General features: G+C 41.8%; 1 protein-coding gene across 3 annotated transcripts in view; it reads right to left on the bottom strand.

Annotated features, from left to right (window-relative positions):
* Nucleotides 1-24,098, bottom strand: part of fgf14 (fibroblast growth factor 14) — a 131,142-nt gene that overhangs the window by 29,144 nt on the left and 77,900 nt on the right. For 2 of the 3 annotated variants that reach the window (XM_074658647.1, XM_074658649.1), the window contains exons 2-3: nt 8,518-8,628; nt 6,700-6,803 (exon numbers count right to left, since the gene is read on the bottom strand). In XM_074658647.1, the coding sequence (XP_074514748.1) occupies nt 6,700-6,803; nt 8,518-8,628 (215 nt within the window). Of the gene's footprint in view, nt 1-6,699; nt 6,804-8,517; nt 8,629-18,062; nt 18,702-24,098 lie in introns of those variants that run through there. The other variant, XM_074658648.1, reaches the window with a different exon arrangement.

Below are 24,098 nucleotides of genomic sequence, written 5' to 3'. Positions count from 1 at the left end.
CAACTGATCTCAACTAGGCAGCCTGAAAACAGACCCAACAGGAGGTGCAGAAGTCTAGTTTTCTCTCAGAACACTTGAATTACAATATGCTGAAAGGTTATTATGGACTTTTGGCCGATGATGCCAAAAAATATTCTGCCTACTGACACTTTAAGCAGGACTTTGGCTATTTGTTATTTTCTCTTCCAGGCTAACAGTGACTCCTTTTCACATTTGTGAAATGACGTCCGTCAAGCTGAACGGAGAGGGGGGGCGGAGGTCTGTGCTCTCCGAGTGCCATTCTAGTTTTTCAAAATATCAGTTTGATTACTGCACACGTGTAAGTAATTTACATCTCAATGCCAGAGGCTCCATTTGCATAAAAAGAAACTGAGATGCTCCCGATCGCCCCACCTTCATCTGTCCTTCCATAATACAGCCATGAAACTGTGAAAGAGACCATTTCCATTCATGGCACATTTGAAATCAACACCGATAAAACATGTTCACACAAAGCCATCTGTTGGGCAACAATGCTACATATAGCCTACACACTCACACACGTGTGCTCGTATACACTTGTGAAGAGGTGTCACAATTCTGTTGCTGTACAGTATATGCAAGTGCATAACTAGAATTACTTTTGTCATATCTATTTACATTATATATTTTTTTTATTTTTACACTTAGGCCCTGTTCACACCAGAATGTGGAATAGCAAAATTCCTTAAAGCATCCTCATGACATAGGTGCTGACGTATTGACTACTGATGCACAATGGCTGACAAGAAGTTCACAGTTAAATCAGGAGACATGTTTGTACCATTGACTATTGTTTCTGCAGACCATGCCTCTGTTGTGGAGCAGTTTATCCTCCAGCAGAGCAGGGTTATATAAATGTGTCTGTTGCATATGGTGCAGCACGGCATCTTACCCCAGTTTACCCTATAGAAGATATAACCTGCATGTGCACACATCTCAAATTGCTCTTTTTAAAATATCTTCTGTGATCTCACACTGAAAGGTCGTTTTAATATCAGGTGGAACTGAATTCTCCACCTATGAAATGCCATGTCGTTGTAAGACACCTGAAGAAGAAAGCAGCGGAGCAAAAAGGGCGTCCATGGTGGGGTATCCCTTAGTAGGCAGAACATTTGAGAGCAGCATTAGAAAAATGGCAAAAGGAATATGAATAAGAACGTTTGGGGGAAAATATCAAATACCCAAACTCGGGGGGACTCGTGGCTTCTCCGAGGTCTCTCTTGGTTTCACACCGCTGACTCCTGAATAAGCCGCTCTTTTCTATTTTTTCCGTCGTGCTCTTTCATTTTCATACTGATGCAAACTGAGGCAGCCCTCACATCAGGCTCTTTGGGAGCTTTCATACATTCTGAATTGGGCACTACAGGAAAGAGAAGCCCTCAAGTCTGCAGTGTTCGTGCCGCTGATGATACAGCCTCTAACAAGTGAATCTAAAGCCACTGCACTGCTCCAGATTGGTCCTCTCAAGGATTTCGTTTTCTAAAAGGACCGCTCAAGTGATGTGGCAAGTCAATTTGACAATCATGAAAGGTAGCACTAACAAGTGCAGACTCCTGATAAAGAAAGCCTGCAGTGAGAGACTCCAGCGAAGGGAGGGAACGGGGGGACTAGCCCTAAAGGAAACCAGCCAACCATGAAATGCCCAACCTTTACACTTGAGAGATGGTAGGAGACTGTATTAGGAGGACAGGAAAACAACAACAACAACAAAATCAGCACTAGGGAGTTGCATTCTCTGGCACCATCATTTCATCATGTGTAACAAAAACTACACAATCCAACACTTATTTGTTTGCTTTTTGGGAGAATTTAATGTCACAGTTCCTACAGAATAATTAAGCTTTTTATGATTTGTCTCATTTGAATGTGTCTGTTTTTTGCATAAAGACTTCTATTACAGTTATCTAGAGACTAGCACAAGTCGTGTGTCTGCTACCTTCTACAACAAGCTGGGAGAATTCCTCTCCCCTTATTACATTTCAGAAGAAATGCCTGATCCAGGGAGCAGCCTGGAGGAGAAATTAGCCGGGAGTTTATTGGCTCGGATACAAAAGGAGCAGATTAAAAAAGGGCTGAGATGATTGAACTCCCCTTTATTCCACGGTGTGTCCTTTGTGCCAGGCTGTGCAGTCACTTTGATGCTATCTCTGTCATTCGAGCCGCACGCGGCGCCTTGGGTGCCTCGCACAAAAGAATATGATGCACTACCAGAGGCCTTGAATGGGCTTCCCATCTATTTTCTAAGAGTGGTGCTCTCCTTTTGATTCAGCTCATCGGTCAAAAAAAGAATCAGTGTCACTTATTATCAAAGCACGTCATCACAGTAAAAGCCTTGCATTATTGCAAAAGAAAAACAACTGACCGAGTGAATTCTAGTTAATAAAAATGACCTGGCTTCAGAGAAATGAGGCCATATTGAGAAAGAATACTTTTTTTCCAATAAACAGGTTGTTTTTTTGCAGATTTCCCCTATATACTGTGTACCCCATCAACTCCAAAGCAACATGTTCTTCTGCATTAATATAACCTTCAAAGTAGCTTCTGAAAATGTGAGTGCACCATAATCAAATAGCCTTAATGGGTAGAAAAGGTCAACTGTCAGACTCTCGCTTGCGAAGGAACAGAGTGATAATGGGAGGAATGGTTGTACCTTGCTTAGAGAGGAGCATAGCAGAGGCAGAAAGAAGGAAGGGGGAGGAAGAGATGGAGTAGGATGAAGAACATCTTACAAGGCTGCCATTACCGGAGTAATTCACACACTAAGGAGCAAAAAGAGACCTCTGAGGGGGCGGCTGGACAGTTGAGGTCTGATCAGAACCTCCATTAGCACAGAAATAAGCTGCAAATGGAGCAGGGGAGCTGTGTGAAGAGAGGAGCGACGCAAACTGTGCTGAAGGAACACATCGCCCCAACCGGGCTCAACGAGACACACTTCACAGCACTTCTGCTTGGACTAAACATGTCCAGCAGATAAAATACTTAAAAAAACACTCCATGATAAGAGTCTCTGAAGTAACGTTATCACAGTTACAAATACTGCTTCACAAAGGGGGCTTTAGGTTAGTTTGAATGCCAATTAGCAGCAGCATTTATCAGCTATAAAGCTGGCAATCAACACTTATTTGTGAGTTTTCACAGCAACAATTGTCAACTTACTACAGAGACGCTAACCCGTCAACCTCCAGGTGTCAAAAACACCTCACAATTATTGAATGTGACAAGTGGAGCAGCATGGAAAATCATAAGAGCATATGCCCAACACAGACAATCTGTGTGGACGAAGTGAAACAGCAATAACAATTTCAATCCAACCAACAGAGATATGAAAGCTTGACAGTATGTAATGGGGTTTGTATTGCTAATATATATTTTATTTGACCTAGCTGTGTGCTAGTTTTTTTAATGATGAGTCAGTTACTTTAGGCTTAAGGGGCCACTGTGTGAAGGATCTGGCGGCATCTAGTGGTGAGGTTGGAGATTACAACCAACTGAACTTCTCCTGTGTGCCAGGCATGTAGGAGAGCTACGGTGGCCGACGCGGTAACCTGAATGGCCCTCTATGTTTAGTTTGTCCGTTCTGGGCTACTGTAGAAACATGGCGGACTCCGTGAAAAGGACCTGCTCGCATAGACTGTATATAAAAAGTGGACATAGTCACCGTGACTTCACCCACTGGTTTATGGACAACGGTTTTGAAGCCTCGAGTTTGGCATTTTGGCTGTCGCCATCATGTTTTTTTTTTTTCCAACCAGAAGTGACACAAGAGGTTGGAGCTAGGTAGAACCGAACGCTGATTAAGACATTTTTAGTCTACCAAATGTTACAAATTAACTTTCATGAACTGAAAACACACTGTGAAAGGGTTAAAGTTGTAAGAAAAAAACATGGACACTCCAAGACCGGACAACGGCGTGGCAACGACCTGTCAATCACAAGGTAGCCACGCCCTAAAGCATACCCTGCTTTATGGTCTATTTGACTCTAAATGGGACCATAATTTACTAAATGTTTACAATGTTTACTGAGGTAATAAATCAAGTGAGAAGTAGGGTCATTTTCTCATAGACTTCTATACAATCACACTTATTTTGAAACCAGAGAAGTTGCCTTCTGCTGGCTATTAGAAAGAATGCAAGTTTAAGGCACTTCAGCATTGGCTTCACTTTTCAGACCCGAAGTTCGCCCGCTCTGCATGTAGATATAAACGGCTCATTCTAAGGTAACGAAAACACAGCGATTCTTATTTTCAGGTGATTATACACTAAAGAAAACATGTTATATTCCATTTCTGACAATATATCCCCCTAAATACTACATACTGGCCCTTTAAGGTCATTTATTGTGCAGTGATAATTTGATTACTGTATTTTGTCTGCCCACTATACTATTGTTGTAATATACAGTAACATGTACCATACCTGGAATGTTATACAGGTAGATTTATGACTTTGACTTTGACAGCTGTAACTATGTACTGTATGTACAAAGCATGTATATATTAACATTATTATCCCATATTCTTGTGTCTCAGGTTTTATCTAGAGTTTTTCAACCCTTTCTCAAATGTATCCTTATGCTTTATTTGCCGTTTTGCAGATTTTAATGTTTGTCTAAATGTTGTCTTTTTGCTGTTATCGTCCAGTGCAGTAGGGTATATAATAATAAAAAGTCTTGCTTAAAGTGTATACATTTATAAGAGTTAGGTTTCCAGGTACGCTGCTACAATCAAACGTGTTGGGAGTGTGTGTCTGCAAGGAAAAAGATTGTGTGTGATGAACATATTGTGCAAATTATACCTTCTTGTGTGTTATGCAGTATAGTGCACCCACCCATAGAATATATTAATTCATAAGCCCCTACTGCGCTATTCCTTAACAACATCCATAGGATTCTAGGTCAATCCTCCTCAAATGAATTTCATTTCCTGGCTTAAGTCAAGCAGTGATTAAGTATTAAGAGAATTCCACTGGAATAACCGGTGCATTGTACAGTAAGAGAAGTAGCCCCTCTAAACCTCCAAGGTAATGAATGAAGAATAAGATGGCAATCCCTGCTCTGCGCTCTGAGGATTAGGAACATGAGGACAGCAGAGGGAAGAAGAGACAGTGATTCTGATGGATACTCCTGTCTGGGAGAGGAGCGGCGCTCCCAATGTTCTTCCCGCTGATTGATTTGAATGAGAGGATAGAGTGGAGGAGTGAGACTAGAAACACTACAGTATCTGTGCTGGGCAAGGTCTTATCACCCCCTTGGCTGTCTAGCACGTAGAAGCCTAGTTTATTTTGAACAGAGGTAGTCAATAACAGCGGGCAGCCACAATGTGAAAAAGCATTTCTGTCCCTCAGATGTCCTTCTGTCACTCTGGTCAAAAACAGCTCTGCATTTCAGTTACTTTAAGATATTGTTCACATAATGCTAAACATATTTATCACAGCATTGCTCTAGTCATTCCTATAGACTAACAGACCAAACGACTGATACTTTGCAATGTTATCTGTATAACATACTTTGCAATAGTATGAAATATGTGTTCTTTCTGAAGTATGTCACTTGATGTAAATGTGTTTTTTTTCATATGGAATGAAAACTCTAGGGGCGTTTAATCTGATGAATATAAATGTGTATGCATGGATTTCTGCTTAATGGGATCTCTAACCTTCAGTGAAATGCAATTATACTGTTGCAAATATGGTGAATATCTGAGGCATGTTCAGGGACCCATATTGGAAATAAGTGTCTTGATTGCTGTGAAAAATTGATGAATTTACCCATATACACACACATCTATATTTAAAACTCTATTTTTTTCTATGTAAAACTAGGGCTGTCAAAGTTAACTCGATAATGACGCGTTAACGCGCCACTAATTTCTTTAACGCATTAACGCAATTTGCTTGGACTTTTAGATTGTAAGGCCTCAGTTTTAAAGCTAGAGTGAAGATACTGGTATCATTTGAAACTGGAAAACCTAAGGAAGCCATTGGTTGGAATACAATTTTGGCTTGTAAAAACTGTCATGGTCATTTTCAAAGGGGTCCCTTGACCTCTGACCTTAAGATATGTGAATGAAATTGGTTGTATGGGTATCCACGAGTCTCCCAGACATGCCCACTTTATGATAATCACATACAGTTTTGGGGCAAGTCATAGTCAAGTCAGCACACTGACACACTGACAGCTGTTGTTGCCTGTTGGGCTGCAGTTTGCCATGTTATAATTTGAGCATATTTTTTATGGTAAATGCAGAATCTGTGAGGGTTTCTGGACAATATTTGTCATTGTTTTGTGTTGTTAATTGATTTCCAATAATAAATATATACATACATTTGCATAAAGCAAGCATATTTGCAGACTCCAATACTGATAAGAGTATTACATACTTGACAAATCTCCCTTTAAGGAAGATTTTGAACGGATAAAAAAATGTGTGATTAATTTGCAATTAACTATAGACATTCATGCCATTAATCGCAATTAAATGATTTAATCGATTGACAGACATATGTAAAACACACATTGTACAGATACAAACACACCTTAAGTCAGGAGACATATTTAGCATAATGTATTGTGCTTGTGTGTAATGTGGGTTTTTGTACGCCCTTATGTCTAGACATAATTATGTACGTTTTCAAGACATTGACAACAGAATAGAATAGAATAGAATAGCCTGCTTACTGATGTGTACACATGGCCCTCCCCGTTCATGGCGATGTATAACCCTGTCTTCACGGACTGAATGGCGACAACTCGGAGGCCCACAGGAATAAGGTTGAACAAAGCTGAAAAACACACATGCATAAAAACGTTATTACCATAGTCAAACCTAGAAGCATTAAGCAACATTAAATACACTGGAAAATTATTGTGTAATTCATCATCCAAATGCAAGCTGCCTGTCATTAATGCTCCACAAGGCACAGATAATACAATTGCTATAGCTGTTGCGTTTAGGTAATCTCTGAAGATGAATTGCAGCATGGCTGGTGAACGTGACTAGCCTAGCATAGTCGCCATGGCCACCCAGAGCTACCTGAGAAGTAGCTGTAATTGGGGCCACTATTGGTGCGTGCCAGATCTAATAGGGCTTTTGTTGTTGTAGCAGACTCCTTGGGCCTGGTAGGTAATGGCTAGCTTGTTTGTATTAGTGAGAAAAAAACAGGACTGGCCTGGCTGTGGCATTAAGTGTGTGTATATGGGAGACTTAAAAGGTACATAAATGACCTCTGCTGACCCTGTAAGTAATTGGTATTGGCAGGTTTGGATGCTGGCGGGAAGGCTGAGTGAACGACTGCGTGACCATTGGTGGCTTTTGGCCAATTTCAAAAATGTAATGTGGCTCAGTCAGTGCCAACACTTGATTTGATCTTTTAGTTTTAATGATATGACATATGTCTTGTGCACACTATATGTTTTTTCCCTCTATTTCAATAAGTCCCTTCAGCCTATCAGATGCGACATGTGCCACATCTCCTCATGCTGACAGGAGTTAAGTGACACAATGTAGAGTGTCAGGCTAACGTTAGCACCAAGCACTGGAATCAAATTAACCACCTAGCCTGGAGCGCTAGAGGAGCAGTGCCAGAACAAGCTAATAATACCCTTTTCTCCCTGTTAAGCCTACTGTTTCCTGGTCCACTTTCCCTCTCAGAGGGGAGGTTAAATCTGTGTGATACTATAGTTGCCATTTAAGAAGACATTTTGGCTCCAAAGGCTGAAAAATGAGGGAAGATTTTGGCCTGAAAGTAAAAGAAGTGGTTCAATTCTGCTGCCTGTCTGCCACACGGCCCCCCGTATGATATCCTTGTGCCTGTCTACAGATTCCAATTGTCCAACATGGTGTCAGCAACCACTAACTCTTTTTCATACTTGTTTCGGTGTCTGTATTATTATGATTTTATTATTATTTTTATACAGTTAAGTATACAATAAATGAAATAAAAATTAAAAATAATAATAAAAAATAATATATATTATTTATTATTAATATTAATTTATATATCTCTCTATATATTATTATTTATTATTTATTATTTATTATTTTTATTTCATTTATTTATATGTTTTTCCCTCTTTGTGATTAGTTAATGTAACTCCATGTTTAAATTGCAAAATATTATAAGTACCAAATTATCTCAATCACTTCAAAGAGGAATAGAAATATGAGTCTAGGATATCATTGTTGCAAAATATGTAAAATGCCAGTCCCTTTATGGTTGTACTGTTGTACTATACTTTTTATGCCAATAAAAAAAATTAGAATAAAGAGGTGGTTCATTTCCTGCAGGGATAATAAAGGAGGGTAGGCAATCCAGATACCCAAATGTATGTGCACAAGCACTCAAAAAGTGAGTTTTTCATGACATGTCTCCTTCAAGTGCCAGTTACTTGATAGTTTTTCACAGTGTCCTCTGTTAGGCAATTCTTCAAAAGTTTTTTGACACCTATCAAATGTTTGATCTAAAGAAGCCCAACAGACACTGTCAAGGTACTCACAGGAATTACTGCTGTCATCCTTGGTCCCATCAAGAGAGCCATCGGGGTTCATTTGCAAGTAGTATCCCTGCCTGCAATATAACCTGGTCACTATACCCTTGAGCTGGGGATCTGCAGGAGAGAAAGAACAGGAGGAAACATTAGCAATCAGCAAAATGAAGAAAACGCCTGTTACAAGGAATGCTGCAGCAAAACCAGACAAGCTTCAAGAAATTACTATAGTAAGATATTGTATTATGTTGCTTTCTGCAGGTTTTCAACAGCAACACACTATGAAACACTGTGCAGAACTATTTCCCAGTACTTGGTGACTCCTGTGTATGTTCACAGGCAAATCCTACAGCCAACTTTCTGGGCACATAAGCCCTGCCCTGCTCGGAGATAGGCCATCCAATTATAGGCAGCAGAATTAATCTGTGGTCGCCTGACTCCCATAATGAACCCAACAGCACCCTCTCTGGGTCCTTAGTGCGTAGGATGTGAATGTGTCTGTGCTCTGTCCCTTCCAGCCGACCCAACAGGGGAATTAGCCACAATATCTAATGTAAAATAAATCACTGCTGCGGTCACATTGCCCAGCGACACTGCAGCTCAACCAGTCATGTTGCAATTTAGTTGTTATTTTGTGGGTTTTTTAATAACAGGGAGAAAAGTGAAAAAGTAAAACGTAAAGGAACGGAAAACATTTTAATAAACCTGCGTGTGGCTGCTCATTAGGACACGCTGTGCGAGAATATTTCTTCATCTGGGCTTGTGTGTGTACGTCGCATGTGTGTGTGTGTGCACGGACAACCACTGGGGTTATATACCATCGACATTACTCTTATTGTAGAGACAGCCATCACACCAGATTTCATTCTAAGAAAGCCCTGGGGAGGTGAACAATCAACTTCACCTGAGCCTAAACCGTGCTCCTTGCAAGCAACCGTGTGTGTGTGTGTGTGTGTGTGTGGGTGGCTGAGAGATAGAGACAGAGAGAGAAAATGAGAGTAAAAAAAGAGAGAGAGAGAGCGCATAGCCACAGAGGAGAACTCAAGAGGTCTTGCTGAGGGCAGAGAAAGGCTTTTTTTTCTAGTCGGTGTACAGCTCAAGGCGGTCTCTTCTGAAACGGTCTCTTCTCCTGGGTGAGGGCATTATGTTCTGTAGCTCGGAAACCTTTCCATGCTGCCTGAAAAGGAGGAGAAAATGCCTCTCTGCCGGTGTATCCGAGAAATAGCGCTATAATGGCATTCAACAGCACTGCTCTGTGGCCTCACCAGAACAATAAAAAGGTGGCTATAAAGCAGGATCTGACTCTGCACTACGCATTGAGCAGGCTGACAGGACGGTGACGGTATCTCTCTGGTTCACAATAATACTCAGTGGGTGCAGTCAGAACGATGTCACTGTGAGGCCATCATCCTTCCTCTGTTTGCTGTGTTTAATACCTGATGGACGTATACTGTAGTAGGTATTGTGTCCTCGGATTCTTTCATCTGTGAACAGGACACAACTGGTAATCCTGTATTGTCCTGACTCTGTTACCCACCTGCAATTTTATGCTATAGGGTTGCGGAAATTTTCATTACAATTAACCTGTAATTACTAGGGCTGTCATTTTAACACCATTAATTTCTTTAACGCATTAACGTGACTTGCAATTTTATTTATTGTAATGGGCTCAGTTTTAAAGCTAGAGTGAGAATACTGGCATCACATGAATCTAGAAAACCTAAGCAATCCATAGGTACCAACCATTGTCATAATAGCTTGTCGCGAAGGAGGTTAAATAATGCTCAAAACTTCCGCTAAATTTTGGCGAGGAAAAACTGGCATGGCCATTTTTAAAGGGGTCCATTGACGTCTGACCTCAAGATATGGGAATGAAAACGGGTTCTATGGGTACCCACGAGTCTCCCCTTTACATACATCATACAGTCATAGTCAAGTCAGCACACTGACAGCTGTTGGTGCCTATTGGGCTTGAGTTTGCCATGTTATGATTTGAGCATATTTTTAATGCTAAATGCAGTACCTGTGAGGGTTGTGAAGCCATAGTAATTATTTATTGTTTCGAAAAAAATTATTAATTTAGAAAAGGAACATTTCCTCAAGTAAAAAAAAATACAGAAGATGAAAAGTTAGTCACTCTAAGGCAAAATTATGAAATAGAAAGCCTAAATGTTGACATAGTACGTCAAATTCTCCACCTTTTAACTTATAATCTTAAAATTTTGACTTAGTTAGTCAAAATTGTAACTTAATATCTCATAATTTTTATTTACCATATTAATATTTTTTTAATCATGACTAACTTTTCATTTATGGCAGAAATGGGCTTCCGCAGTTTAGTCCATAAAATGTCTGAAAAACCCCAAAATTTCCTGAGCCCAATGCGACACCTTCAAATGTCTTGCTTTGTTAAACCAACAGTTCAGAACCCAGAGATGTTCAATTAACAATTCTACAAAACAAAGAAATGAAAGAAAGTCCCACATTAGAGGCATTGCCTGGAACCAATAAATGTTTGGTTGATAAATGGCTTTTACCAACTCCTGATTGACTGCCATGTTGCAATTTAGTTGCCATTTTGTGGCTTTGTACAAACACAGAGAAAAATAGAGCAAAATGTAAAAAGTAAAGCAAAAGTCACTAAAAGGGATACATTTCAATAACCTACAGTACATGTCGGTGTCTGGAGAAATCCTGCATGTGCTCAAACTGCGTAATAATATGTCTTAAAGAGACAGTAGGATTTGGTGACATCTAGCGGTGTGGTTGCAGATTGCAACCAACTGTTCCCTTTCGTTCACTCCTCCCTTTCCATGACTGCGGTAAAGTGAGCCGCCGAGTGCAAAATCGTGGTACACAGTTCGCCTCACTCAGAGGCCATTCTTACCAAAATAACACTACTTTATGAGCAACGGAAGTCAGACAGCGGCTGGCGGTACCACGGTTTAGCACTTGTCAGAGAACTACGGTGGCCTTCAGATAACGTAAAAATGTGAAAGGCTCTCTCTACAGCCAGTGGTTTGTCCGTTCTGGGCTACTGTATGGCGGAGCAACATGACGGACTCTATGAAGAGGACCCGCTCCCTATGTAGATAAGAAGGGCTCATTCTAAGCTAACAAAAACACAACGATTTTTAATTTCAGTTGATTATACACTAATGGAAATAGTATGAATAGTTATGAATATTATATTCCATTTATGCTAATATATCCCCCAAAATGTTACACACTGGTCCTTTCATTTTTTTTCAGTCGACTAATTGATTAATCTACTAAATGTTCTGCACTTCGTATGTCAGACACTTAAACCGTGTTGCATCAAAGAGATGGCTCAAGCCAGTGAGAACCAGAGTTGGACAAAAACAAAAAATTGAAATGCACTACTGCCTTTTTTATATCACTCTCAACCTCTCTTTTCATTATGTTTCTCTCTTTCAGCCACTGCAAAGGACAGTGGGATATCATAACAAATGAAAGGGCTAAATCTATTGATTAATTATTACCACACAATCAGATACCATACACTACATAATCTCAAGACCACACACATGTTCCCTACAATTTAGTGACGGGGGTTTAGATGTGTGAGCAGGAAAACACACCCCTGCACACAAACACAAGCTTTACGCACACTATTTCAACATGGGTTTTTAATGACTACACAATTCCCTTGAGCAAATACTCTTGTGCGGACACACAAAGTTGGCCAACCCGCGATCAATTAATGACTTTGATCAGCAGCCTTTTAAACAATGTGCGGAGGACAGATCCGTGGGGGGTGATCTGTAATAATTAAAACTGCATAACTGGTTGCTGGCTGTGTGAACATTCCCTGTTTGTGTTAGTGTGTGTGTGTGGAGGTGAACTTGGCTCCAACATCATGCTATAAATCATGTGATGTTGGCTGCGTTCTCTGGGGCGAGCCAGCCAGGATGTCTAACACACACACACACATGCACACGGATTCCCCCTCCGGTTTTGAGCTTCAGTGTCTCTGCAGCAAGAGTGAGCTGCAATCTGTAACATTTAAGCTAATTTATCAAATGGAATAAAACTACATTAATAAAAAGTCATAAGGAGAATAAGTTTCAGTAATATATAGTTATTGACGTATAATCCTTTTCAGAGGGGGGTCTGAATAAATGTGTCCTGAATTGAATCATGTCCTCGCATTATTTATGACTGACAGTTTCACATCAGACATTCATGCATGCTATAGTGAATACATTAGAAAACAACATAATGGATTTTGTAATTCGTACTGACATGCAACTCATGTTGAAGGTCGAACTTACTCATGGGCCGATTGATAAAATGTTTCCGATGGATTTGAGCCGATTAATTTCCTTGCAAACCGAGATTCATTGAGCATCCCCCATTATGTACACCACAGAGACTCGCTCTTATTTATTGTGCATTGTTTATAAAATATTGAGCAAGTGAGCCAGTCTATAAAATCCCAATGAAAAAGAGAATTGCCTTATAAAACTATGACAAAGGGAATATGAGAACGGGAGGATAGAAATGAAAAAGATTTGAAGGAAAGTGTTTTAAAAGGACAGTGTACAGGATGTGGTGACATCTAGTGGTGTGGTTGCAGATCGCAACCAACTGAGAACCCCTCCGCTCATTCCTCCCTTTCCAAGACTGCGGTAACGTGAGCCGCCGCGTGGAAAACCGTGGTAACGCCGTTCACCTCGCTCAGAGGACATCATCACCATAATAACACTATACGTTAGGAGCAACGGAAGTCAGACGGCGGCTGGCGGTACCACGGCTTTACACTCTGCGGCTCACATTAGCGTAGTTTCACAAGTATGTCAACGAACTACGGTGGCCTTCAGGTAACATAACAACGTGAAAGGCTCTCTCTAGAGCCAGTGTTTGGTAGGGCTGTCCCGAATACAACTTTTTGGGCTTTAAAGCTTCGGTGAGAAAAAGTATTCAAAGCTTAGCGGCGCAGCGGAGCAGGCCGACATGTTCTTCTGTCTGTCTGTCTCCATCTCCCCCGTTTCAGTGCCCAGGACAGTAGCATCTGAGAATAACTAATAATTATTCATGTTGAATATGAATAATGAATAATTTTGTGGGATTATTCCTTATTTCATGGGTTATTTGGGGATTCATACTTTATTTTATATATATATATATATATATATATAAATAAAAAAGCATTCAAATAATGATTTGGAGGTCGATTATCATGGCAATGGTCAAAGCTTCGAAGCCCTAGTATTTGGTTTGCCCGTCCTGGGCTACTGTAGAAATATGGCAGACTCCGTGAAGAGGACCCGCTCCCTATGTAGATATGAAGGGCTCATTCTACGCTAACGATTCTCAGTTTCAAGTGATTATACACTAATGAAGACATAGTTATGAATATTATATGCCATTTCTGCTAATAGATCCCCTGAAATGTTACACACTGTTTCTTTAAGAATGACACAGCGTTTTCAGTTGGGTCAGGCAAGCTTGATAATGTGTATGCACTTTTAAAAAAGGACTGCTTTGAACATGTCTCTGCGGGATTCCCTCAGTCGAGAGGGTCCTCGACTCATTTGCCTTCTTTCTTCTGTTACTCATTGTCTCTATTCTCTCTGTTTCTTTCTCTTCGTCTGTCTGACTAACTGCTCTCTCTCTCTCTCTCTCTCTCTAACATAACAAATGGTGACACAACAGTGCTGCTTATCACCTATGGAGTATCCAGCCTCTACTGCAGTTGAACTCTCCCAGTTGCCCTGGTATATTAGCTTTTTACAACAGACGTACTGTATGTATCTAGATGCCATTTCTTTGTTTCTAGGGAAACAAGAGTGGTGGTTTAGCAGCAGCAGGGGGTTTCCTTAGAAAAGCATCAGAACCGTAAGATCTTGAATCGGGTCGTTCTGCAGCAGAAGTCCTCCCTGCATATAAATCAAACTGTCACAGAAAGGTTGTGATTTCTTCTTTCTTCTTTTCAAAAGTGGCCTCCCTACAGCAACCTTCCTGTCTTATTTTCTGTTGTGTCATTCCTCTGTCTGTGTGTGTGTGTGTGTGCAAAGACACAAATTCGGCAAAGCAAACAGCCAGAGTATAAGGACACACACACACACACACACATGGGCGCAGCTGCAGCAGCAGTTGTAGACTGCTGTCAGCCCGGCCCTGCCTGACCCACTTTGGATGTTTCTGGAATAGGAGGAGAAGGGCTTTTCCAGCCTGCGAAGGAGAAACTCCATCCATGTTGCTTCTGTTGTCACAGAAGAAGTAGATCAAGCGAAAGGGGAAGCTGCCACGCCTTTTCTCATCCCGCTCTTATCAACAACATCTCTAACATCTCGACGATAACTCATCTGATACGGACAGCTCCGAGAGTTGACTAATGACGCACTGCTGTATGCTGTCAACACACTCCTGAATAAACAGCCACGGGAAGGCATTCATCTCCAATGGGGCTTCCAGATCATGTAAACTAATCTAATGGTCTGATCTATGTAACATGATCTGATGATCTGTGGGTCTAATCTAGTGGGATAATTAGAGCCAGAGCAGTGGGATTATGGGCGAGCCCCAGCTGGATGTGCCCACAGCTCACTTACTGGGTTTGAGTGTAATAGGATTTACAACTCACATCTAATCCCTTAAAAAAAAAATCTGTGTGATCACTGGCTCTGCATCTGCTATCAAAATGCATGGATGACTTAAAATTAAAGCTGATATGACGTCCCCAGCAGATTCCCTCAAGTGCTGGACGAGGACAGGAAACCACATCTGTGCATTCTAATGATTTTTTTTACATTTTGTGTTGTTTATCTAGGTCTCTGTTTTCATGAAGAAGCCTGTCATAATAACAGCATTTAGAAGATGAGGATTATTGCTATTTATTTGTGATACATTTTCTTGGAATTTCAAAAAAAACGCTCTGGCTCAAAAAAACACACAATGTACGTCGGTGCCCAATCAATACGGCCCATAACTATAGTTAATCTAGTGTCTCGCAGGATCAATACTCAAAGCCAAAAGGGAATACTGGTGTTGGAGTACATTTCAGACACCTCCACTCCCTCATCCTGACCGATCTCAGCGGGAATATGAATGCCTGACTTCAATATATAATCACGGTGTTGATGGTTAGAGAGCTGCTCTGTTCTCTGCAGGCTCCAGCTGTCAGAGGGAAGCCCAGTGTCTCTCTCTCACCTGGGAAATGAAGACAACTGTGTCTGTGTTATCACGCCACATATGATATGGGGGGGGGGGGTACTTTTATTCGCTCACAAAAACAAAAAGTCCCTTCTGGTGGGGGCCGATATTAAATCAAGCACACCAGAACGAGCCATTAAGCTGTGTGCTGCTGTGATAATACGGCAAAGAAGAGAGAAGAAGGGGGAGAAGAAATGTGCAGTATGTTCAAAGCAGCCCCATTGACAGCAAAGCCTGATATCACTTGGTAAAGATTTTCCTAATTCTCATGTGAGGGTGAAATTAATGGAGTATATTCCCATTAGGCACTCTTATCACAAATAACAGTGAATTAAAGCAAGAGAAAAACCCTGTGTTCTGATTAGAGCTTCAAACATGAGGACAAAATACTCATTTTTAAAAAGAAAGGGCTTCCCCCTTCCATTTTCTTTTCACTTTACTGGTTCTCATCTCGCAGGCAGCTGGGTTTTTGAAGCCTCACGACGACACGGTTCACCAACACTTTGTGCTGCATGGCACTGTTCCTGTGGATTATCATCACTATCCCGAGAAAGCTCATGGAGGCCCCCTAAATTGCTCTATATGAAATGGCCGTTGCAGGTGTGAAGCTGTCAAGTCATTTCAGGGTTACCAGTGCAGTTTGACTTGGCATCCACACATCTGACTCACAGATTTATTCGGGCCAGATCCCAATTGTTCACATCTTACAGAACCTTGTGTGGGTTTTTTTTCTATTCCCCTGGCCAGACACTAATTCCCCAGACCAAATGACAGCATCGTCTGTCCACAGCTCTGCTGTGGGGGCTCAAATAACAAAAAATAAGATATGCCACAAGCCAATTCCAATGTGACGGAGAAGGACAGACACACAAACAGTGAGACAGCCGCACACACAGATCCTAACACATGCACACAGTGGGCAGACGCAGCAGTCTGGAGGTTATATCAAAGCCATTTTAATCTGTGTAATCACTAAGGGCTAGTGAAGGGGACATCAGAGTATTGTTCAATTCCAATATCAACACAGAGAGAGAGGCTCAGCTATCAAAATGGCTCTCTTTGTGCAACAAGATGAAAGACTAAACACTGCTTCTAGGTGGTTTGTAATGCAAGTTTGCCTTTAAATTGTGCAAAAAATGGTGTTATAGTAAGTCTGGTGCAACAGGTTTGATACATGATGATTCCAACAGGAGCACACACAGTCGCCCTCCATCATTCACTATAACAGGGATAAATAATTGGAGTCATTTCTTCTTCCTAAATGAATTATCACAATTTTTGTAAAAAAAGAAATTATCCTTGCAGTTGTCAGCTGATTTCAGCAGTGAAATAATAGTTGACAGTGCTCTTAAAAACAAACCCAGGTCGCCACATTAGAGCAAAAAAAAAAATGTTCATGACATTTTCATAAGAATATCAGCCGGAGCAATAAGAGGCCATTGGCCCACGAAGTCATAAAAATTATGCGAGAAAAGATTATGTTTGAAACCTCAATTCCTCGGGAGGTTTTTGACCTTTTTTGCTTGCATAGAAATGAGTTTCATTTCTGGCTTATGTGCTAAGCAGGTCGTTGCTTTATAACTCAGGATCGCCGAGGTGACAGCTCAGTAAACCTGTCTAAACCATTTGGTACAACTCGTCAGGAGCCTGGCAGCTACCTGGGATGTAAATCAGAGGTATGGTGTTTTGTGTTCAACCAACTGGCCCAACATACAAAATACAACGCTCTCTCCTACTGAAATTGAACTTTTTACGCACGGAGGTGCAATTTGGGAGGTTGATGTAATCAGTAATAAATGAGTGTCATTCATTTCATTATCACCTTGTGTACTTTAACCATATCCTCCTGAGACCCAGCCCATCGACATGTGTCCTCTGTAGTGGACAATTTGTCCACATGCATATCCTTTTACTCTTTTGACCTACTCTATCAACCCCTGGTGTATTGTAAAGAGGACATCCTAGGCTTTCCAGTGATATGGCATGTGTTTGTTTTTTTAAATCAAGTTGAATGTATTCTTGGTTTAATATCACTCTACCGCCATAATCTGTTCATTTGTTTTTTGTCTTTTCACACTGAAATGGTCCTGTGGTCCACTACAGTGGACATGCTGTAAAATAAAAAAAAACAAAGTTCAAAAAGCATAAATTGTATGATTTTCTTTTAACCCTAAATAGGAAGGAAATCTCATAAAAAAGTAATTGGAAGATTATTTTTTTTTACTCGGTTCCCAGGAGGATATAGGAGGCAGTGTAAACTATGATTTGTTAAAGGCCTGATTAGCGCTAAATCAACCAGTGGTCATGTCTACACTGAATGCACCAACAAAGGCACAGAAGGCACCTTTCTTTGCACACTTAAAAGTTTCCCAGACCTTGTCTCCGTAGTCTCCGCTTCCTGAGGCCGAAGATGCGCACTTTGGAGAAGATGTCGACCAGGTTCCCATTGCAGAGCCCCTTATTCTTACTGGGGCTCTTCCTCCGTCGGTTTGGTGCCGGCCGGTCCAAATGCTGCTCCCGTGCCTGCCTCTTCTGCCTGATCAGCCCACTTGCGATAGCAGCAGCCATGGCTCAAAATGTCACAAGTCTGCACACACGGAGGCACAGACTATACACAAACAGCCGCCTCTCAAGAGCTCGCAGACCCGGGTCACAGTCCCATGGTGGCGGCTGAGTGCTCCGTCCGATGTGAAATGTGAAATATATTTTTTTTTGTTAGCAGATCTCTTTTTTTTTTGTCCAAATACTACATGGTAATATTTAATAAAAAGCTGTCATCATCAAAAAAATCTTGGACATGATGATGGGGGAAAAAAATGAGATCAGTTCATGCGTAATTTCCATACATGCATCAGTCTTGATGGAGAGCTATGCAAAAACTCACGGAGATTTCACAGGATCATTCATACCTGCAGGGTGGTTTTGTTCATATAGTCTGTGACATGTTCAGTATAGCATCAGCTCCTTTTAATGTCCAAATACCGGCTGCATGCAGCGTCCTCTCAGCAGCAGCACATTCATTCGCCTTCCGTTTTTTCTCCTCCTTCTTCTTCTTCCAGACGAGGTTGCTCTATCACAAGTCGCTGTTTTGGGGTATATGCATGTGCGATCCAGAAAATGGAGCGAATACAGGCTCGCCTCCAACGAAGAGAAGACCACCACTCGAGTGAAGTCTGCAGCAGCACCGGGCGAAACGAACTCCAAGTTTTTTTGCGAGGAGCGATCCGCGACGTCGTTTGGAGATGGAACGAAATACGCAAGTAGAGTTATGTACACTGATGCTGCAGGCTGCTAAAAAATGAATGCAAACTTGTATTCCAACTATACCTGCCGATCTGCCAAAACATATTTTCTTCACTGTATTCCATACTCAACACAACAGGAGCCAGGGAGAAGGAAGAAAAAAAAAACATCACCAAAGCTGATCTAAATCCTGTAGAGATGACGTCTGCATTGTGTGACAAGCTGCATACAAATATATAAACTTAAACCCCCCTTCGGAGATCAGCAGCAGACCCAGCACCACTGGGTTTTCCTATGGAGCCCACAGCGTGGTGAGATGCATGTATGTATGGCGATCGGTGCGTAAAAGGGAATAAGGGAAAGTAACGCCACTTGATATATACAGCGCGATTTATTTTCCCACGCTCAAAGGAAGAAAAAAAACCCCGATAGGAAGCCGCTTCAGTCTATATACCCCCCGATCAACAAATCCTACCCATCAACAAGTCCTAACAGCTCGTTAGTACCCGCCTGAGTGGAGAGGATGCCCTCCCCCCACTACCTCCCTCCCTCTCTCTCCCTCTCGACCACCAAGCCCCTGCTCGAAGGGGGAATGAGCAGCCGGGTCTTGATGCTGACGTTTTGATGGTGAGATTTTTTTATTGTTCAGTTTTTGAGCTCTATACAGCACATTCACTTTTAAAGGAGGCACCACTTTTTTAGCTAAATAACTGGAATTCTCTACAGAAATGACAATAAAGACAGAGTGGTATTTGTAAAAAAAAATTGAATCTAGAATAGAGACTTTATTGTCATTGTCATTGCAAACAACGAAAAACAGTTTAGCAGCTCTTGGCAGTAAAAGCACACATTAAAAGCAAACATAAAGACATTCAAATAAAAATGTAGACAAATAAAATTGTATTTCACCTCACAATTTCAGTGAAATCTGCATAGTTTAAATAAAAAAAAAAAAAGTAGATAATAACTTGTAACATGTTCTTCTACCTCATACTGGTGATAAAGAAGCCCTTTCCTATATTGTTTCAATTGTGAGCCCTTCGAGGCAGCGCGCTCCATTAGACTCTATGATGCGCTTTCAGCACCATGGACAGCGACGCCAATTTCAGCACCATATACAGCGACGCTCATTTCAGCGCCGCACAATGATGGAGGGAAACGTTTCATTCGGTCGGTTATTAGAATCTTTTTACTTCAACGACCACAAGCAACTGGGGATCCACTTCACGCTCCACTCCACCTTATTTCCTCTATTTCAGATGAGGAATTGGACGCGTGGGTTCCACACAATAAAAGACAAAACATTTCCTTTTCTTGTTCTTTTTTTTGGGGATGGGGGGTTAATATCATCTAAAGTCTCAATCACAGGCACAGAAATTAAAACTCAAGAGAGCCATCTGCCGTTTGTGGCTGTAATTAAACATTTGGGCTCATAGGAGGACTGGAGGAGCGTTGTGTATTGCATGCTTCACGTGCAGTTCATTCTCCAGCGCACGCCAGACGCACCTGTTGATATCCATCCAGCTGTTTAAGAATATATAGGATGTGTTGAGCTGTTAGACATACAACTATAGACTATATAGGGTCACTATTGTTCATTCATTCCCATCACAGCAAAACAAAAAAAGGGGGTAAGAGAGTAGATGTCATTTAAAAACAGAAGAAATGATGCCCCTGCATTTACTGCCTGTAGAATTTAAATACATATTATCTTATAGATGCCTTATCAAATTCACATTATTTAAGATCCTGCTTATTTCAAATCATGCTCAGGTATGTGACCCGGTGGTCAGGTGCCTTCCTTCCTTCCCCCTCACCCCACTCTGCTCACTCGAGCTCTGGCTGCGGATGCGCACACGAGTTTATGTCCCGTGTCTGCTCCTGCCTGGTGCTGCAGCAGGAGACACTGCAGTTAACGCTCCAACCAGCAGCGGACACTGTCAGCTCAACAATGGTCCCTCACCCACAACCGCCTGCAGAGCAGCAGCAGCACTGTCACAGCACTGCTTCTGAGCCGGAGAGGGTTTCTATTTCACTCACATAATCTATCTCCTTCGGTTATAAATCATAGAGACGTGCATTGCTTGAATGTAACATCACAGCTCAAAGGATGTTGGAATATTATTCTGCAGGTTTAGCAGGAAAATGAAGCAGCAGCATAATATAAGACTGTTCGTTCATTGCTTTTTTGCAAATAGTTAATTGTATGTACTCGATAAGGATGATAATATTAGAGTCTTCCCAGTGTAACTTGACCAGCTACAAGTTTTTCTTTTTCAATTGCAGTTTGGAATAAGAATTTGTTAAATCATGAGCTTAAAAAACATGAGACAAATTGAAAAAGAGACACAATGTGCTGCAAAATGAATTAGGACCAAAGAAAACAGTGTTGAAACTGTCCATCCATCCATCTTCAACCGCTTATCCGGGGTCGGGTCGCGGGGGCAACAGCTCCAGCAGGGGACCCCAAACTTCCCTTTCCCGGGCCACATTAACCAGCTCTGACTGGGGGATCCCGAGGCGTTCCCAGGCCAGAGTAGAGATATAATCTCTCCACCTAGTCCTGGGTCTTCCCCGTGGTCTCCTCCCAGCTGGTCGTGCCTGGAACACCTCCCAAGGGAGGCGCCCAGGAGGCATCCGTGCTAGATGCCCGAACCACCTCAACTGGCTCCTTTCGACGCAAAGGAGCAAGGACTCTACTCCGAGTCCCTCACGGATGACTGAGCTTCTTACCCTATCTCTAAGGGAGACGCCAGCCACCCTCCTGAGGAAACCCATTTCGGCCGCTTGCACCCGCGACCTCGTTCTTTCAGTCATGACCCAACCCTCATGACCATAGGTGAGAGTAGGAACGAAGATTGACCGGTAGATCGAGAGCTTTGCCTTCCGGCTCAGCTCTCTTTTCGTCACAACGGTGCGGTAAAGCGAATGCAATACCGCCCCTGCTGCTCCGATTCTCCGACCAATCTCACGTTCCATCGTCCCCTCACTCGCGAACAAGACCCCGAGATACTTAAACTCCTTCACTTGGGGTAAGGACTCATTCCCTACCCGGAGTAGGCAATCCATCGGTTTCCTGCTGAGAACCATGGCCTCAGATTTAGAGGTGCTGATTCTCATCCCGACTGCGTCACACTCGGCTGCGAACCGATCCAGTGAGTGCTGGAGGTCGCAAACCGATGATGCCAACAGGACCACATCATCTGCAAAAAGCAGCGATGAGATCCTCAGCACACCGATCTGCAAACCCTCCTCCACCCGACTACGCCTCGATATCCTGTCCATGAATATCACGAACAGGATTGGTGTTGAAACTGTATGCAGTATTAATATCTCATATTCTCTGCTTACAACAGAGGCAACAGAGTGTGCTTGAGTAATACAAGTATCCCCATTAATTCTACAAATGTGGTAAAGAATAAAAAATAAACACATTGGGCCGGATCCAGGTTTGGGATAATACTAGAGAGGAGAGGCGAGGCTTTGCCCTGTGGCTTTTACCTTTTTCAGTCACACAGCATGAATGCATGGACAATTAGACAAGCTCTCTATACATAGCGCAGACATGCACATGCAAAAAGCCTTACCCTGGAGGAGCTAAATATTCAGTTCAAACCCAGAGATTGCTCTCATATCAAACAGAATACAATGCAGGGTGTCAAAAAGCAACATCAAAACCTTGTGAAATATTCATGCATGAAGCAAAACGTGGGCGCACATACCTACATTTTTTTTCCTCCTACATGTGAATGCATGAGAGTCCATGGCGGTCCCATTCCAAAGACCTTTTCCTGTGACTTCTAATGCCCCATTTATACTGCCCCACCTATAGGACCTAACGTGGTTAGAGTGACAGTCTGCCCCGAGCTGTTCACGTTAATTTGTTCACAAACGCGTTAAACACTTCATTCATTCTTTAAGTTGGGTCACAGAGAAAGGCAGTTGGGTTAACACATTTGGACATTTCGTCCGAGACTAGCCACAAATGAAAAAGGACTAAATGTTGCCTTGGGATCTAATTTGCAAGAAATTAGCCTGCTGCAAAGAAAACATGTGCGTTTCAGCTTTTTTTATACAAACATACGCATAGTTGGCCCGTATGGAAAACATGGAGACCCAAACATTCAGCAAAGCAAGAATGTGACGCAGACTTGTGAAGCCACAGCCTCATCAGGTCAAAACATTTTAATCCAATCTCCTCTGAGGAAATTGCATTAGTGTTAGTTAGATGTCCTGCTGCCGAGGCAAAGCAAATGTCACCCAATGGAACCGGGATAAACAACCCATTTGATTATTGCTATTACTTTGCCTCGGGGCCATGTTCTTTTATCACCCATCCTGATAGGAAAAAACAGCGAGCGGGACTCAGCACTTCTCAGGCCCATGCAGTGAAAATAAAAGGGGCTTAACTTGCCGGAATCAACTATAGACCTACATTGTTTTATCAAAGAAAGAGAGTTAATTTAATTTGAGATGAGTAATGATTTCGCTTAGCAAGGATTTGTGTCGTTTTCTTTCCTCCCTTGTTTTTCTCTTCCTCCCGATGCTTTAGCTGTTTAATCACTGAATATCACGAGTCCATCTACTGAAGCTATAAAAGCTTAGAGAGCCCGCTTATGGACTGTGAGTGTTCATGTGTATGTGTCTCATTTGTTCCGATGACTCTAATAGTTTGAGCTAATCAGTGAGCTAAGATAGACGAGAGCACATCAAGAGCTTGTGAGGGGGAATGAAAATGGAGAGCTGTTGTTAAATGGTCTCAAATTGAGAGTGGTGAGGCCCCTGGAGGTGGGCAAGGGACAGAAAGCTCAGGGGGTCATTAGTCAAAAGCCTTGACGCATACTGGCACGTTTTCTTTTAAATTCTAGTTGAGATCCAAAAGTTTCCAAAGATACCAAAAATGCCCCGGCTGAATTCTGGGAAAATGTGTTTAATTTATGCACAAAACATCTGGAATATTTCCATTTGATGGAATGGTGGAGCCATCAAATTCATGGAGTCTTGGGTTTGAATATTTTGTAAAAATCATATAGACCATTTCACAGTAACCTAAACATTCCAAATGTGTCTCAGTTTATTTCCTGTTGCAGTGTTTGTGAATGACATCAGCTGACGGGAAGTAAACCAAGCTGTTGCCGAGCAATGCAAAGATCTATAGCTTGAATGAA

The sequence above is a fragment of the Sebastes fasciatus genome, chromosome 14, assembly GCF_043250625.1.
Source record: "Sebastes fasciatus isolate fSebFas1 chromosome 14, fSebFas1.pri, whole genome shotgun sequence".
NCBI lineage: Eukaryota > Metazoa > Chordata > Actinopteri > Perciformes > Sebastidae > Sebastes > Sebastes fasciatus.
This window is presented reverse-complemented; position numbering and strand designations above follow the sequence as displayed.